Genomic DNA, 19,560 nt, shown 5'->3' with positions numbered 1-19,560 from the left:
AAGGACAGCCAGCCCGAAAATCATGGGATAAAGCCTCCATAACAGTGATGAACAACAGTGGACTTAAAACGGAGCCTTGGTGAATGCCAACTTGAATATCAAAGTCTTCACTGAAAGAATTGTTAATGCGAACCCTACTCTTGGCATTCACGTCCATAGACTGAACTACAGCAACAAGCCACTCAGGCACACCTAGCCATCTCATTGCCCACCACAGAACACGATGTGGTACACGGTCAAAGGCCTTTTCAAGGCCGATGAAGGCAAAGTAGACATTCCTTTCTTTGGCAAGGAACTTCTCTTGCAACTGCCTTAAGATGAAGATGGCATCACACGTTCCCCTCCCACTCACAAAACCAAGCTGCATCTCATCAATGTCTACACAATCACGGATGATCTTTTCCACGACTCTCTCTATGACCTTCAGGCAGTGATCAGTAAGCTTCAAGCCTTTGTAGTTACCTCTCTCCAAGGTGTCACCCTTCCTTTTATACAAGTTGATTTAGCTCTCTGTCCAGTCGTCCAGTATCTTTCTCTTGGCTATAATAGCATTAGCTAGTTTACACAGGATAGGGCAATTGGCTTCAAGTGATGCCATAAGCATCTCCGCTACCACACCCAAGGGTCTGGGGCTTTGCCTGGCTTCATTGTTTTCACTGCCTCCACTACCAACTCCGGTGTAATTAGTATGGGAGGGCCAGCAACAGGTTCAGCAGGGGGAAGTTCATCAGCCGACCATGGGAGTTCATCATTAAGCAGCCGCTGATAGTGTTCCTTCCATGCCATTTTCTTGGCATAATCATCGAGGGTTAGGTTACCATTGTCGTCCCTGACGCAGCAGTCACCCACGCAATCCGTTTTCTCTTTTCATCTGTTTAGCGATGCGGAAAACATCCTGCATGTTACCGTTAACATCAGAAAACTTGCTCTCCTCTGCTCTCTTTTTTGCGGCAAAGACAACACACTTTGCGTCCCATTTGGGTTTGAGGTAATCCTCCTTACTACCACCTTTACAGCACACTTTCCATAAACGCCTCTTTTCCTTTCCTGCTGCATTGACGGAGTCATCCCACTTCCACTTCTCTTTCCTCCATTTTCCTTTCTTCGTAACTCCACAAGTCTTGGTTCCGGCCTGCAGTAGGCTATTCTTCAGGTGTTCCCAGGTCTCATCAATTGTAGGTGTTTCAGCCATAGTGGACAGCCCAGCTTCTACTTCTTTCTGAAAAACGTTCCTTACATCAGGGTCTCGCAACTTCCAGACACGTACCTTAGGATTGAAGGATTGACGGCGTGTTATATGGGACTTAAGAGAAAGGTCACAGATGAGCAACTTGTGTTGAGGAGCATATTCCTCACCAAGAAGAACTTTTGAATTGGTAAGTAGCTTTAAGTCGTGTCACCTAGTAAGGACATAATCTGCTTGACTGGATGAATCACCCGACTGGTACGTCACAAGGTGACTGACCTTCTATTGAAAGAAAGAGTTGTAGATTTTTTGTAATATCTAAAAAAACAGGCCATTCTGTGGCTGGGAAGTTATTTAATTTGAGGGGATTCCTGAGTAAATAATGTGCATAAAATCGCTCGCTTCGCGCACTCATGCAGACAGAGGAAGTCCGTGTGCACAGGTTTACCTTCTTGTTCTTTTTCTTCTTCTTTTGGGTTTTACAGCAGCTGACAGCCAGTGTTTCATCACTGCCATCTACAGGTTTACCTTTGACTGTGCACTGACTGTTACATCATTCTGTCGCTAAACAAACAGCTGATCACACCGAGGTGCTCGCTGACCGCCAATATTTATTAGTTTGGTCCTGCGATTCCTTTCCTTTGTATATAACATAACGTCTTTTCTTCTCGCTTTCCGTTACTGTAGTCAGTCTTCCACGTTTCATTCGCACACTCACATCCTCCGTTTTTCTCTCCTGTTTCAAATTTGTATCCCACAATGCCTTGCGTGAACGGGGAAAACCCACCACGTGATGCATGACGTAGTATCTTAAATTGGGTCATGGTGAAGCAGGAAAAAATGGCGGAGAATTTAGAGCCACGTGGCCCTAAATTCATGAATTATTCCATTTAAAAAAAAAAAGCTAATAAAATTGGAAGTCTGTAATTTGAATTTAGTTGCTTTCGGTCCACTAAACAAAAATAATTGGGTGTTGGGAAAATTCTTTTTATGACCTACACTTGAAAAATCTGAAAGGAAGTACAGCTTTAAAGTTATACTATAAGAATTATTAGTTATAAATAAATACACGGAAATTTAGCATTTTGTAAACGCTTAGAATCCTTTAAGAACATCTTAAAGCTGTTAATTCGTTGCGTGATGGTACTTTTAATCCCTAGTGAACTAGCATGAGGATACATTTTTGATAGAGATAACAAGGCACTTCTGCAAATCGTCCTGGTTAATCGTCCGCTTCTGTCATGATGCCATGTGTACTCACAGGGTTCCCAGAGCCAATGCCAGATGCAACAGTGGGGATTATGGATTTTTTTTTTTCTGTATAACTATCTTTGTTTGATTGCCAAACCCACCTTGAGTGTTTGTTGCCAAAAAGCTCTGTTTGTGTCTTATCTGATCATAAAACCCAGCACCACTGAAAGTTCTCATCATGTCTAACAAACTCCAGGCACTTACATTTGGGTTGAGAAAAAAGACAGAGTGTTTCTTCTGGATCACCTTCCAAATAGTTTGTTGGCATGGAGCTGGTCTCTGATTGTAAATTTGGGGACTGTTTTGCAAATCTCCAACCATGATCCTTTGAGAAATTTTTGCCTATCTAAACTCATTCATTTTACCGTAACAGGCATATAGCTATTTTTATCTCTCTTTTTTTTAAAATAAACCTTATTACTTTACTTTAGTCAGGGTGACAATAATTCTAAGACTGGAAGTAGATGCTAAAAGGTCTTTAAAAAAAATATTCCAAGTCTAAATGAAGGGAAATTGTCTTTCCAGTCTCATATTTATTTGTATTTAACAGTTATTTCACGAATTTGAGTTGTACATGAGCTCATAGCTGACGAAGTGCATAGCGCCAAGTTGGCTATAAGCCATGTATGATGAGATTGATTGGAATAACTGTTTTATTCTATCCACATTTACTGGATTTTGAGAAACATAACATTTTTATTTTTTGCAAATTCGAGAAATAAAAACTTTATACAAAGCGTCCAATGAAAGAATTTCCGCTTAGAATTTAAACAAACCGGCGAAATGACAGTAGTAATTTGTGAAAAATGCTTGAATAATAATTCTTGAAAAATAAAAAAGGTACGTTCTTACCATCAAAATACTTTTATTCCATATTTTGTTTTTGTTTTTTGTATGTTTTGGGGTTTTGTTTTTGAGTAGAGTTTTTATTTTGTCCTTGGTTGATTCAGCAACACGCGCCGCCATTTTGAGCTGATATCCTTGTAGTAGAGTAGCCAATCAGAGCACGCGATTGCTCATATATGACGTGCTTTTGGGTCATATGTTTAACATTTTTATAGTGTTCCATGCCTGAATTGTATACAGTGGTGCTTGAAAGTTTGTGAACCCTTTAGAATTTTCTATATTTCTGCATAAATATGACCTAAAACATCATCAGATTTTCACACAAGCCCTAAAAGTAGATAAAGAGAACCCAGTTAAACAAATGAGACAAAAATATTATACTTGGTCATTTATTTATTGAGGAAAATGATCCAATATTACATATCTGTGAGTGACAAAAGTATGTGAATCTCTAGGATTAGCAGTTAATTTGAAGGTGAAATTAGAGTCAGGTGTTTTCAATCAGTGGGATGACAATCAGGTGTGAGTGGGCACCCTGTTTTATTTAAAGAACAGGGATCTATCAAAGTTTGATCTTCACAACACATGTTTGTGGAAGTGTATCATGGCACGAACAAAGGAGATTTCTGAGGACCTCAGAAAAAGCGTAGTTGATGCTCATCAGGCTGGAAAAGGTTACAAAACCATCTCTAAAGAGTTTGGACTCCACCAATCCACAGTCAGACTGATTGTGTACAAATGGAGGAAATTCAAGACCATTGTTACCCTCCCCAGGAGTGGTCGACCAACAAAGATCACCCCAAGAGCAAGGCGTGTAATAGTCGGTGAGGTCACAAAGGACCCCAGGGTAACTTCTAAGCAACTGAAGGCCTCTCTCACATTGGCTAATGTTAATGTTCATGAGTCCACCATCAGGAGAACACTGAACAACAATGGTGTGCATGGCAGGGTTGCAAGGAGAAAGCCACTGCTCTCCAAAAAGAACATTGCTGCTCGTCTGCAGTTTGCTAAAGATTACATGGACAAGCCAGATGGACAGGCTATTGGAAAAATGTTTTGTGGACAGATGAGACCAAAATAGATTTTGTTGGTTTAAATGAGAAGCATTATGTTTGGAGAAGGAAAACACTGCATTCTAGCATAAGAACCTTATCCCATCTGTGAAACATGGTGGTGGTAGTATCATGGTTTGGACCTGTTTTGCTGCATCTGGGCCAGGACGGCTTGCCATCATTGATGGAACAATGAATTCTGAATTATACCAGCGAATTCTAAAGGAAAATGTCAGGACATCTGTCCATGAACTGAATCTCAAGAGAAGGTGGGTCATGCAGCAAGACAACGACTCTAAGCACACAAGTTATTCTACCAAAGAATGGTAAAAGAAGAATAAAGTTAATGTTTAGGAATGGCCAAGTCAAAGTCCTGACCTTAATCCAATCGAAATGTTGTGGAAGGACCTGAAGCGAGCAGTTCATGTGAGGAAACCCACCAACATCCCAGAGTTGAAGCTGTTCTGTATGGAGGAATGGGCTAAAATTCCTCCAAGCCGGTGTGCAGGACTGATCAACAGTTACCGGAAACATTTAGTTGCAGTTATTGCTGCACAAGGGGGTCACACCAGATACTGAAAGCAAAGGTTCACATACTTTTGCCACTCACAGATATGCAATATTGGATCATTTTCCTCAATAAATAAATGACCAAGTATAATATTTTTGTCTCATTTGTTTAACTGAGTTCTCTTTATCTACTTTTAGGACTTGTGTGAAAATCTGATGATGTTTTAGGTCATATTTATGCAGAAATATAGAAAATTCTAAAGGGTTCACAAACTTTCAAGCACCACTGTAAATATAATTCCTTCAAATTATTCCTGAGACAAAATAAACGTTCTCACATTCTCTCTCTCTCTCTCTCTCTCTCTCTCTCTCTCTCTCTCATCTCTGCAGACAAAGGTGATAAATAGGAAACAGCCACTCCGTTATCAGATGGATAACTACGATCAGCCCATGCGCAGGCAGCTGCGCCCCACCGAGACCGAGGATGTCGCCGTGAAGGTCAGGGATCACCAGCCTCCACAGAGCCCCATCAGCTCAGATTCTCAGGCCCTTCTCACACACTCACAGAGCACATCCTGCTACTGAATTACGAGAGCGCTCCGCAGGGTCTGCCTGTTCTCATCTCAGCTGCTTTTAACCTCTGTCCCATGTATGTGTCATGTCTGACACGTACAGGGTTGAATGGGGATGTGTGTTCTCACATATAGGCGAAAATTTTTCGTCGCATAACATTACACAGTAAAACGCAACTTAAAGAGAGAAAATGAACAGATACCAAAGAATAATATAATGATATGAAATACTTGAACCAAGTCTGACATACTTCAGATGAATTTGCTGTTGGTTCCGTTTTCTTTATACCCAAGGCCAGAAAGATGTCTGAAATTCTCGTGAGAAGACTTTAATAGCCATTTGTTTTATAGTTTGTTTTATTTTGTTGTTCTTATGGCTTGGGGTCCCTGTAGGGTCCATTTCCTTGAAGCCTCCCTATGGGCCAAACTAGCCTCCTAACTAATGAACTCAATAACAACAAATCCACATCATGCACTGGACCTGACTCTGTGACCCATGTCACATCCGCTCGCTCGGTCGCTCACTCCTCCTCCTTCTCTCCCATTCTTGAGCGCCGCTCCCAGCTGCTTTCGATTGTCCATTTTGCCCTTTTCCCACTGACTCTGAGGCCTGCTGCAGATTTGACCCACGCACGGCTTTTTTGATGGATAGGAACATTATTGTCATTGTAAATAAACATTTTGTTCCTAAAAGCATCATGCAGTAGTTTGACTGAAAGGAGATAAGGGTTAGATAAGGAATAAGGGATACGTAGAGGGTTAAGTTGCTGTTCTTCTTTACAGTTATTTTCAAAAATCAGCTCATGTGTTTTTGCGTGGTTTCACTTTGTTCAGGTGAACAATGGATGCTTCACATGGGGGAGCAACATGTCAACCCTGTCTGACATCAACATCCGCATTCCTTCAGGTAATATGACCCACAGTGAGGTGAAAGAAAGCATCCCTGATGCGTTCAGGGTTCGGTTTATCCGTTATGACTTTAAAGGAGAACTGAAGGCACGTTTTTTATTATCAAAATTCAATTTCTCACTTTATTAAATATAGGAATGCGTTTTTGATCGCTATTTTGTCGCTGCTATAGCAAGTGATGAGTGTTTGAAATACGCTCTGTAATATATCAGTCCATATGTCAAAGCGACAGCCGTAAACGAGATTTGTTGAGACCTGTGCGAGACATCGTAGGACGGAAGTAAAACGTACAGCAGAAATCAAAGCGACCGACATCTGCCGACGTTGTCAAAAGACGCGCGCGCCCTCTTTCGAATGCTGACGTAATCAAGCCGGAAGTTTTGTTAGTTTTGAGAGCAATCAAGAAAGTTTGAAAAAAGTAGGCAGTAATCGTCATTTAAACTCGTTTTTGTGCAATATTTCGTTTGGAAAACAGTTTTCAAAATGGCGGCGCTGACACCTGGCTGACACTTCACGTTTCGAAGTCTCGCACAAGTCTCGTGAAGATCGCACGGATAAGCGACGCCTGCCGTGGACCAAACGAACTAAATTCAACATGGCTAAAAACCGAATAGGCCAACAAGTATAATATTTAATTGCAATTAGTTGCCAATACGAGTCACGATATAAGGTTACTAAAACCGAAAACGTAATTGAATAACACGTTAATTAAGAAATAAAGCAAGTTTAAAAATGACTTCGGTTCTCCTTTAAAACTAGTGACTAAAAAATGATTACTACAAAAAAATATTTGATGCAATATACTGTTATTTAACCTTCCCTTTAGCCCCCACTCACCAAAGGTCCCGATGCCTCTAATAATCCATTAATACTGTATTATTAAATGATTACTGATGATAATATATTGATAAAATGTTATTAAATATTACTCAAAAGTGAAGTGATAGGCAGCAACAATAGAAAACTTGTTATTACACTTCCTGATGTGACATTGGATTACATGATGCTGGATTGGCTTTTGCAGGTCAGCTGACCATGATTGTGGGCCAGGTGGGTTGTGGGAAATCCTCGCTGCTGTTAGCCATGCTGGGCGAGATGCAGAACCTCAGTGGGAAAGTCTATTGGAGCAAGTAAGAGAAAAGTCAAAGACTTAAAGTCAAACTACCCGCGTTATCTCAGAAAGTTTGTGAAAAGTACAGTACTAGTCAAAAGTTTGGACACACCTACTCATTCATGGACAAGATTTTCTGTATTTTGACTATTTTCTACATTGTAGAATAATACTGAAGGCGTTAAAACCATTTAATAACATAGGGAAACCATATATAGAGGATATCACAACGTTGCGCAAAGATACGAAGTTTATCTTTGAGTGTTGAATATATTCACAAGTGATATATTTTTCAACATGAGAAGATAAACTTCATATCTCCGCACAACTGCATATTGTTCTTTATATTATATGGACACATCCACAAAAGACATTTTATATATTGCAAGTTAATCAAAAGAATTTAAATTTTGAACCAGTTTGCCATTTTGACAACGTGCATCAAGTCTGTGGGAAAACACTGGGAGTGACGTCATCGGAGTGAAATATCAGGAATTATTATACACACAGGACACTTTTTCGATGGAATAAAAACGTGTTCTATTCCCTTCGAGTGGGTTTCATTCATTTGGTTTGATAGCATGTGATATTGTTTAGAATATCGCTTATCGTACATGTATTACGTCACCCAATGGAGAACGAGCGTTGAATATGGTTGTTAGGGTCAAAATTCTGCATCGACAGCATGAATCCATGGACGCAGCCTGCCTTGTGTCAACAGTTCAGCCTGGTGGTGGTGGTGGTGGTGTAATGGTGTGGGGAATGTTTTCTCATCACACACTTAATATCAAATTAACATTGTTTTACATGATAATGCACCATGTCACAAAGCACACGTCGTTTTAAACTGCTTCCATGAACACGCCAATGAGTTCAGTGTACATCAGAGGCCTCCTGAACCACCAGGTCTACAGTCAAGCCGGAAAGTCTGCACACCCCTTTCACCTTCTCCACGTTTTATTACGTTACAGACTTATTCTACAATAGATTGAGTTCATTTTTTTGTCACAAAATTCTGCACAAAAGAGCCCATAATGACAAAGTGAAAGCAGGTTTTTAGACATTTGTGCTAATTTATTAAAAATCAAAATGTAAAATATCATGTGTACACAAGTGTGCACACCCTTTCATATGACACCCAAAAGTGAACTGAGGTGCATTTTGTTTCCACTGATACTGCTTGAGATGTTTCTACAACTTAATTGGAGTCCACCTGTGGTAAATTCAATTGATTGGACATGACTGGGGATTGCCAAGACCTGCCTATATAAGGTCCCACAGTTGACAGTGCATGTCAGAGCAAACTCCAAGCCATGGGGTCAAAGGAATTATCTGCAGACCTCAGAAACAGGATTGTGTCAAGGCATAGGTCTGGAGAAGGGTACAGAAAAATTGCTGCGGCTTTATAGGTCCCAAAGAGCACAGTGGCCACCATCATTCGTAAATGGAAGAAGTTTGGAACCACCAAGAATCTTCCTAGACCTGGTCGCCCAGCCAAACTGAGCTATCGGGGAAGACGGGCCTTGGCCAGGGAGGTGAGCAGGAACCCGAAGGTCACTCTGACAGAGCTCCAGCGTATCCTTGTGGAGATGGGAGAACCTTTCAGAAGATCAACCATCCAGGCAGCACTCCACAAATCAGGCGTTTATGGTAGAGTAGCCAGACAGAAGCCACTCCTTAGTAAAAGGCACACGACAGCCTGTTTGGAGTTTGCCAAAAGGCACCTAGAGGACTCTTAAACATTGAGGAACAAGATTCTCTGGTCTGATGAAACTAAAATTGAACTTTTTGGCCTGAATACCAAACATCACGTCTGGAGGAAACCAGGCACCGCTCATCACCTGGCTAATGCCATCCCTGCAGTGAAGCATGGCGGTGGCAGCATCACGATGTGGGGATGTTTTTCAGCAGTGGGAACGGAGCGACTAGTCCTGATAGATGGAAAGATGAATGCAGCTAAGTGCACCGAGATCCTTGAAGAAAACCTGCTCCAGAGCGCTCTGGACCTCAGATTGAGGTGAAGGTTTACCTTCCAACATGACAATGACCCGAAGCACACAGCCAAGAGAACAAAGGAAAGCTTCAGAGAAAGTCTGTGAATGTCCTTGGTTGGCCCAGCCAGAACCCAGACCTGAATCCAATTGAACATCTGTGGAAGGAGCTGAAAATGGCTGTATACCGATGCTCCCCATCCAACCTGACGGAGCTTGCAAGGATATGCCAAGAGGAATGAGCAAAAATGTCCCGAAACAAGTGTGCCAAGCTCGTAGCTTCTTTCCCAAGATGCCTTGAAGCTGTAATTGTTGCCAAAGGTGCATCAACCAAGTATTCGTCTAAGGGTGTGTACAGATATGTAACCCCTAAATAACCTATTTTTGTCAGTAAAATAAAATAGCATATTTTCTAAAAACCTGTTTTCACTTCGTAATTATTGGCGATTGTGTGTAGATGTTTGAGGCAAAAAATGAACTCAATCTATTGTAGAATAAGTCTGTAACGTAATAAAACGTGGACAAGGTGAAAGGGGTGTGCAGACTTTCCAGCTTGACTGTAAATCCAGTAGCGCTTAAGGTAGAACGAGAGATTTACCGTATGAATGTATAGCTGAAAAATCTGCACCAATTATAAGATACAGTCTTGATCTTGAGAACATGGACCAGAATATCAAAGGAATGTTTCCAACATCTTATGGACTCCATACGGTGAAGAACTGAGACTGTTTTGAGAGCAAAGAGGGTAATACTCATTAATATTATACATACAGGACACTTTTTCGATGGAATAAAAACGTGTTCTATTCCCTTCTAGAGGGTTTCATTCATTTGGTTTGATAGCATGCAATATCGTTAGCATATCACTTATCCTACGTGTATTACGTCACTCTACCCAATGAAGAATGAGTGTTGAATATGGTTTAAGATATTGCATGGTTGTCAAGACAACATGGCGTCACACATCGGAGACGTAAAACTTCCACGCTAGCGAGTGACTCAAAATTTGTAAACAGACATGGCTGCCAAGTTTGCTTCGTCAAATACGGAAGATTTTGAGAGAATTTTGAAAGAGGAAGATGCGTTGAACACCCGAAAGGAATGTGTATGTATAATAATAATAATATTGGCTGGCTTTTTCATGGTATATCAGATATATTCCATTCAGCTACTCATCTTCAACTCGTTCAGTATCATGCTAGCTGAATGGAATATATCTGATATACCACTCAACACCAGCCAACAGTATTTAAATATGTCACTCAGATCCGTGATGCATTTCACGTGAAAAAATGTGAGTTTTTCAACCTGAGAAGATAAACTTAATATCTTCAAGCCAGCGTGTGATTTTCTTTTTATTACATCGACACATTCACAAACAAAATGTACCCAAATTTATCAAAACAATTCATCGATTTCATCACAAGTGGCACAGAGATTTATGTCACGGTTTTGGTTCTCCATGTCCTGGATGGAGCTCGTATGAAAAATACGAGTGGTGTATTTCCCAGTAAAACACTCGTGTCTGTATAATGTGTGGAATGATGTGGTAAACAAAAGTGTAAAAAAAAAAGTTTCATATTTTAGATTCTTCAAAATAGCCAACGTTTACCTTGATGATGCTTTGCACAATACTGGCATTATCTTAACCAGCTTCAAGAGGTCATCACCTGGAATGCTATTCAGTTAAGAGGTGTATCTCGTCAAAAGTTAATTAGCGGACGAGTTTCTTGCCTTCTTAATGTGTTTGAAGTCAAATAGTAAATAATAAACATACAGTAAATAGCCCTATTCATACTACAACTGTAGTGATCCATATTATGTCAAGAACCGCTCAGCTAAGTAAAGAGACATGACATCCGTCATTACTTTAAGACACAAAGTGACTTTTTTAATTAATAAAAAAAAAGAAAAATCATTGAATTAGAAGCTGTGTCCAAGCTTTTTTACTGGGACTGTATATCTTAAAATACAATGCTAATCAAAGTTGTTATTTGATGCAGACATTTCACACATCCATTGTTTCACTGTATGCACCACAGTGTGTGTGTGTGTGTGTGTGTGTGTGTGTGTGATGAGTGCATATTCAGTATGTATTGGTGTACGGTATGTGCTCCATCTTGGTCTTTGTGCTATTTCAGATGGATAGAAAGCTTTTTTCTTGCCTGCATTGTGTGCGTGTGTGTGCGTTTCCAGTGCTGTTTGTTTTAAGCATAGCAGCTTAACACTTCATCTCAGCTGTATGTAAATCATTGAGTCCCATTCAGTGCTTATTACTAACACTGTTGGTGTTCTCTTTTGTTTTCCTCTGACTGGTAAGAATGCTCATGCCTCCATCTTTCAGTCCATACTGGAGATGGTCTCTGATTAGCATTTGCCAAGTTCAGCAGTGTGACACAAAGTCTGTAAGTGTGCCATGTGCTCTTCTTGTGCTGCATTACATCATCCAACAGCCTTTTACTGACAAAAAGTCAGGTTATGAGCTCATATAGTAAAAAAGATTCATTTACCATGTCTTTTGTTTAACCTTCTAAACACGTAGTTCACTTTGTCGCATGTTTTGATTCAGATTAGAGTCAGGCTAGGCTTGATTTCTGTTGCTGCGTTCATGTGCTATGGGAATTATGGTAAATACCAAACGCCGACATGGAAAGCACACATGAACGCCCCTCTTGTGGTATTTTCCACTGGGCAACTCGTAGAAAATTTTGATACACGAGTTGCCGAGATGAGATGAACTTTGACCTTTTCAACATGGCGGCGAGCGGTACAAGACACTTGAATGTTAAGCATTGTACGCTACTAAAGTTTTTTTTTACTAGTACTAGTGGGTAGTTTTTTGTGTCTATGCAATGTTGCGTCATTAACAAGTGTAATATAATACGTTAGAAATCCGTTTCCTTTAAAAATGTGTTATGGTTTTTACCTATCCAAAGCAGACGCTATTGCTAACGATAGCTAACTAACTATTGCTAACTTGAATCTGGTCCACCATGTTTAATTTGTCAACAACAACAAAAGCATGTGAACACAACACACTGGTAAATACCACTTCCCAACTGGAAAATATCATCTTCCCATAGCACATGAACGCAGCATGTTTCTCATGCTCTGCTGTCCTTGCGAGCACTGAACGTTATTTTATGAAGCCTTCTCTGAAGACAATGATACCCCTCTCCGGCTGCAGCTAAAAACATCACAATAGTCATAACGGATCCGAGGCAAGAAGAGAGAGTCATTGTCCTTGCAGAGTTTTCTGTGTTTCGCTGGGCTGCCAACTAACTCTCTTCACATCTGTTCTGTCTTTCTCTGTGTCCTCCCGCAATGCTACACTCAATCAGGCTTCCTGATTGTGAGATGCTCCATGATGACTGCATAAGGTATTCCATAAAGATGTTTATGTACATGTGAGCTGAGCACACACACACACACAGTTTCCTGATCATCCTTACCAAGGTTACGGTCATTACTGTGACCATGCAGATTAGGGTGCATCAGTTGCCCCCTAAAAATGAAAAGTTCCTCCGATCATGATGCATTTTTGTTTTTATGTTCCTTTTGGTAAGAAAACACACTGGGGGAAATATTTTGACAAAATTCAAAAGTTTAATGGTGGCACCAGGAGCTCAAAGTTATGGAAAAAGCTGCTATTTTATGATTTTTATGACAAAATTTCGATCACTTTTCATGAAACATTATGGCACCTTATAGAGTATACCAAATATCTTAGATACACATTTTTAGTACATATTCTAAATATATTATCAAGCACAGTTTGAGTTTTAGCTGTTCATTGAATCATTGCTCAACTACTTTTAAACAATACAAATGTATTATGAATCACATTAATGCTTCTCAATCCCTTGCAAAGGTTCTTAACATGATCTCTGGCTCACAAGGAATCAGTAAATGGAGTCCAACATTGTGATTCAAACCTGACGCGAAAACAAAATAAGCGTTTTTTTTTTGGCAAAAAATGAACCTCATGGTGCCACCATTAGACTTTTGAATATGGTCAAAAAATTTTACAGGATGTCTTTATTGGCGAAAAGGAACACCCAAACAAAAACGCATCAGATTTTATGAAAGTGAGGGCAGCTGATGCACCCTAATGCAGAACTGAATTATCCTTTGGTGTTAGATGATTTGAAGACTTGTGTCTTTTGTGTGTGTTCTTATGGGAATTTATGCTTGATCTGAGACTAATCAGTAAAACAAGATCAGCTAAAAGACTACTGAGCCTTTTTCCAGTAGAAGAACATGATGTGTGGATGTGGTCTTTAAATTTCTAACTCAAACTTCTGATTTCCCTGACTCACAAAATGTTTTGACCCCTGTCAACAGCGAGTATGAGACAGATTTTTCCTACGAAGAACCGAGGTATTTATTTGCAAAGTTGTATAACAGAAATGCAGTGGTCCATTCATCTATACATCCATGTGTCTAACCATGCGTTCTTTGATGTACTGTGTAAAATGTCCATCAAGATATGACGTGATGGTGTGCATAAAATAAAATGTTGGGAGTCTTTAATATAGAAATCAAAGTTTGGAACCTGAACAAGGTTTGTGGATTAGTTTGGCAGATTTAAGGTCTTATCTAAAATAAATTGCCAGAGCTACAATTAATGGCTATTTTGTTCTGTATACACTGATATGTATTCACATGCCCATGGATGACCCTTTTGATTAATTGCAAAATAATCGCAAACATTTCCTAGTTCACGATAAAAGAAAAGTCTGTTTTTCACACACGCATTGCAATTCAGAAAACCAAACGTAACCTAAAATAAATGGTGCTGATTAAACAGGGCTTTACGAAGAATCTTTACCATGGAATTCTCTGTTTGATTTCACCCCTTATAACCACCAGTGCAGTTAAGCACCTGGATTAAAAACATAAATAAATAAAGTCAAAGTCCTTCTCACGCCAGAGTCTGGTCTTCCCAGGCAGTCTCCTGTCCCAGTACTAACCAACTCTTTAAGGCGTGTGGGTGCAGTGCCGATCTCCATTTGGATAGCCCTCGGCCTCTCGCCTATACGGCTAGGGTTACAGTGGGGGGCTAGTCCTTTGGTAACTGCAAGAGTTTGACTTCCCCGCTTGCATCTGTATTGCAGCGTGCTTTGCCAGGTACCATTTTTATGATGTAGAACTCCCGGTCGAGAGGCAGACACGCTAACCACTAGGCCAACTCGCGGTACACACCTGGATAACTTGTTCTTAAACATCTGTGCACACATATTCAGACCTTTAGTCACGTGGTGACTGTATGATGTAGTATTTTCTGATAAAAATGCCATCATCAACAGCCATCTATCCCTTTATCCTTCCCACTTTGTACACACGTTACAGCTTGTAAAACCAGTCAAAACTAACGGTTGGAACTAACCTGTCCTCCAAAGCTGGCAATAGACTCTTATTAACTTAAATTGTTCACTTAACTACGAGTTATTTTTGGTCAATTTGCATGTCACGTACTTCTCTGTTATTTAATGAGGTAGTGACCCTCATTTGAAGCACCACAGCCTTGTCATATTGCCTCAAGTGGGCAGGCATTTCACTTCAGAGTTCTACCCTTCAGACTGTCTTCAGGATGTTCACAAGATACATGCAGGTAGCTTTGTCACCTCTGATGGAAAAAAGCATAAGGAAAAAAAAAGCCAAATCTGGATGATTGGCTCATGTGTGCCTCCAAGAAGGAACAGGCCACCTGAGACGTCCACCCTCCTAGCACATATTGAGGTGCTTGGTCTCTTTCTTAGCTACTTTGTCATCCCAATGTGTGCCAGACATTATTTGATGATAAGCATTTTCAGACTGGAGGAACTTTTTCATAGTTCTTTGAACTGTTGGAGGAAGTTCCTCCTTTTTTGTGTGTTGGCATGGCTGGAACTAAGAACGATCATAGTTCTTAGAATGCCATTTTGAAGGACTTTTTTAAGCTCCTACTTCAGGGTAGGTACTCTCCCATCACAAGAAGAACCATGAGGGACATACAGGCATGGTGACTGGTTGAACACAAGCCAATGCAGCACAGGCCATTTTTAAAAATCAGTGTAAAATGTTAACTGTGTAAACAACTACTCTTAATGTTAGTGTTTTAAAAAAAGAAAAAAACTACAGACAAATGGACCAATGATGAAGTCCAGGTTTTATTGCGCCTAGAGGAAATACAGCGCAATTTTAACATGTCTAAGCGAAATATAAAAATTTTCACTAGCATTTCCTGCTAATGTCCATGCTAGCAAGCCAACCTACGTCAGTTCAGTGTTCCTACTGGCAGTGCGAACACAAACAGAAAAAAAGCCCTTGAAAGTAAGCAGTTCTCAGGGGAGATCTCCAGTGGGTAGTTTCTCTTAGTAAGTCCCTAGAACTATTTGGTCTGAAAGCACTTATTCTACTGCTAAGGCTTGGGTCTTTTTCTTCGTCTTTCGGCTGCCCCCGCTAGGGGTTACCACAACAGATCTGTTCCACATATTTGATTTGGCAAAGGTTTTACACCGGATGCCCTTCCTGATGCAACCCTCACCAATCTATCTGGACTTGGGGCTGGCACTAAGTATGCAGTGGCTGGGTATTTTTACTTAATCTGCAATGGCTTTGGGGGAAACTGGAGGAAACCCGCACAGACACGGGGAGAACATGCAAACTCCACACAGAAAGGCCTCCATCAACAGTAAGGTTCAAACCCAGAACCTTCTTGCTGTGAGGTGACCGTGCTAACCACTACACCACTGTGCCACCCACTGCTAAGGCTTGGGTAATGCTTAAGTTATTAACCATAGCTAAAACAGTCATTCCCTTAGGACTACTGTAGTTAAGGAACGTCCAAAAAAGAGTTATCACCCTACGTTAAACCCCAAATACAACAGACAAATGCATCCATGTCTCATTGACAGGGACACCAACGCTAACTCTTTGAAAGACCAAGACTTCTGAAAGGGGTCTTCCTGTGAGCAGTACCCCGTTGGAGGGAGTTAATCACCACAGACACATCCCTCACTGATTGGGGTGCAATGCAGTGTCATAGAGGCACAGGAGCCATATGGAGCCCCAGTGTGAGGATGGAACACGTAAATTAGTTGGAACTGCAAGTGGTCTATCTCATCTCATCTCATCTCATTATCTCTCATCTCATCTCATTATCTCTAGCCGCTTTATCCTGTTCTACAGGGTCGCAGGCAAGCTGGAGCCTATCCCAGCTGACTACGGGCGAAAGGCGGGGTACACCCTGGACAAGTTGCCAGGTCATCACAGGGCTGACACATAGACACAGACAACCATTCACATTCACACCTACGGTCAATTTAGAGTCGCCAGTTAACCTAACCTGCATGTCTTTGGACTGTGGGGGAAACCGGAGCACCCGGAGGAAACCCATGCGGACACGGGGAGAACATGCAAACTCTGCACAGAAAGGCCCTCACCAGCCACGGGGCTCAAACCCGGACCTTCTTGCTGTGAGGCGACAGCGCTAACCACTACACCACCGTGCAGCCCCGCAAGTGGTCTATCTGGCCCTCAAATTTTTCTTACAAGTTCTAAGGTTCTGCCACTTTCTAGTTCACTGGGACAGTGTGGCAATGGTCAGATATATCACCTACCAAGTACATCAACTTTCTATTGTTGTGGAAACTACACAAGGGGGTTCACAAAAGATTAGCCACAAGAGCAAATCATTTGTCAGGAAGGTACAATAGTGCAGCAGATGCACTCAAAGCAGTACATTCACCCAGGGGAATGGGATCTACATCCAGATGTGGTGTCCCAGATTTGGAAGAGGTTTAGTCGGGCAAATTTAAGCCTAGGTCACAACCGGACGTACGATTTTTTGGCCGTGCGATTTTTGCCGTTTCCCAAATCGCTGCGTTTTTTTGTTCATGGAGAAAGACGCACGTTGGCCGTAAGTTTGTCTTGCAACCTGAAAAAAACATAAGTGCCCGTAGAGTTTGTTTGACATGACAAAGAACCTCTGCGGCCGGTCTGCGGCCAGTCTATGGCTCAAAAATCAGCACGTCACACGCGCGCCCTCCGTGCGTTTCACATGCCCTCCGTGCGTTTCTTGCATCTTTTGCACGTAGACCGGCCGTAGAAGCACGTACAGCTGGTTGTGACTGAGGCTTTAGGGAAGGACAGTCCATTTGGTCAGGATCCACAACCATTGATTCTGCCAACATTACACAGAATTTGACTGTGTTGCCAGTCCTGCTTGTGGTTCCAAAGTGGCCAGCAAGACCATTATTTCCTCTACTGACCTGATGGACGGAATACTTTGGCTGCTTCTCCTTTGGCAAGATCTCATGTAGGGATCTTCAGTCTTATCTGCAAAGGTAAGTAGGAGGCACACTTGATAGTTAGGTGACTACTGCTTGGTTGGAATGAAAGCCTGAAGCCTTGCCAGCCCTTTGTGGATAATATTGAAGACCTCTGATCTACTGTGTCAGATTTAATGATTTGGCACCCTTGGCCAGGGCACTTGCGTCTATTAGTAGGCATATCAGATGCTCGCTGTCCGTGCTGTGAAAATTGTGCATGCAGACGCTCATCTAAGTTTCTAAATCTGTCATTGCTTAACTCTTGAATATTTTCTATCGTGAACACTATCATGAAAAAGTTTATAATTTCTGATTTCCAAAGAAATTTATCTCATTGCTTAAGATCTGTTCAGTACTTTGGGAGTAACAGCAGGTTGAAGTTGGTACAACAGAGTTCACTCTCTGCTCGTGGGACGTCAGGAAACTGCCGGTGCTTTTTGAGTCACAGGAAATCGGTCAGGTTCTCTCTCTTCTGATTGGTTTCCAACTGAATTACTCATGAATATCAGTCAGATAACTTTTATAGGGATGTTCTCTTGCTGTCACTGTTTCTGATGAAGTATTCAGCAAAATTTTCCGTCAGCTAGTTTTGATGTTGTGATTCACAGGAGACTTTGAAGTGAGTTTTCATAGCTTTACCTACTTATTTTTTTTTTTCAGATCAAACTAATTCCTGTAAATAAATAACTATTTTAGAATATAACTGGAGTTGTTTTGATGAAAAATATTGAGATCTTAGTGGTCGGAATGATATTTTTAAAAAAACGGAAGTCAGAAACGCGAGTGTCAATTTCAGTTGAATTAATGTGAATTGTTTATTGGATGTGGATACAAGGTTTGCCTTGAAAGCTGTGAATATTATCATTTATATTCTTTCATATAAACACTAGCAGGCCCTACTTTTGAGAAATACAAAGCCCTACAGAGCACAAAGAGGGGATTAGAAATGTTCTTTTATTACTTTTTTATTGAGTGTACCGATTTAACGGTTTAACCTAATTAGCATAATTAATACTAATTAAATACTGATTCGCATCATTTGTTTTGACTTTGGATATGAAATAGTAAAAGTGTTCCCTGTCACTTAAAACCAAACTGAACCAACAGGAAGTCTGCAAGAAGATTCCAGGGACAGATGGCCATTGATGATGCTATTTGATGCTATTTTAGTGCACACTGAGCAACAGTTACATGTGTAGTATTAATGCCCATGGGCCTCACCAGAGCAAGTCCCCCTTCACCACTCTTCAGGAGCTCGTACATACAGCTCCTCTAAGTTCATTGCTTTTTAAACTGTCTTTAATGTCCATCACCAAACTTCCTTTGTGTACTGTATTAAAATTTCCAGTACCTTCCTCGCACTACTTTTTGTTGTCTTTCAAATGTTTTGCATCCCTCCGGGTGCTCCGGTTTCCCCCACAGTCCAAAGACATGCAGGTTAGGTTAACTGGTGACTCTAAATTGACCGTAGGTGTGAATGTGAGTGTGAATGGTTGTCTGTGTCTATGTGTCAGCCCTGCGATGACCTGGCGACTTGTCCAGGGTGTACCCCGCCTCTCGCCCATAGTCAGCCAGGATAGGCTGCAGCTTGCCTGCGACCCTGTAGAACAGGATAAAGCGGCTACAGATAATGGATGGATACTACACTTGTCCCATTGCGTTTTTATGTTCATTTCCTCTTTCGTGAAACTATAAACGCAAGCTATAAAATATGAAGAGACAAAGGATTGGATAGAATTCGATCTGTTTTTTTCAGTACTCCTATTTATTCTTGACATATTCTTGATCTAGACTACCGTTCAAAAGTTTGGGGTCAC

General features: G+C 41.0%; 2 protein-coding genes across 3 annotated transcripts in view; one reads left to right on the top strand and one right to left on the bottom strand.

The window, feature by feature from the left end:
* LOC132869632 (plexin-B2-like) overlaps positions 1-19,560 on the bottom strand; it is a 495,410-nt gene that overhangs the window by 430,988 nt on the left and 44,862 nt on the right. The window lies entirely within an intron of this gene.
* The window catches only part of abcc9 (ATP-binding cassette, sub-family C (CFTR/MRP), member 9), a 139,707-nt gene that overhangs the window by 75,463 nt on the left and 44,684 nt on the right, over positions 1-19,560 (top strand). For both annotated transcript variants that reach the window (XM_060902921.1, XM_060902920.1), the window contains exons 15-17: positions 5,236-5,343; positions 6,252-6,324; positions 7,351-7,456. In XM_060902921.1, coding sequence (XP_060758904.1) covers positions 5,236-5,343; positions 6,252-6,324; positions 7,351-7,456 — 287 coding nt within the window. The remainder of the gene's footprint in view (positions 1-5,235; positions 5,344-6,251; positions 6,325-7,350; positions 7,457-19,560) is intronic.

Source organism: Neoarius graeffei, chromosome 21 (assembly GCF_027579695.1).
Source record: "Neoarius graeffei isolate fNeoGra1 chromosome 21, fNeoGra1.pri, whole genome shotgun sequence".
NCBI classification, from domain to species: domain Eukaryota; kingdom Metazoa; phylum Chordata; class Actinopteri; order Siluriformes; family Ariidae; genus Neoarius; species Neoarius graeffei.
This window is presented reverse-complemented; position numbering and strand designations above follow the sequence as displayed.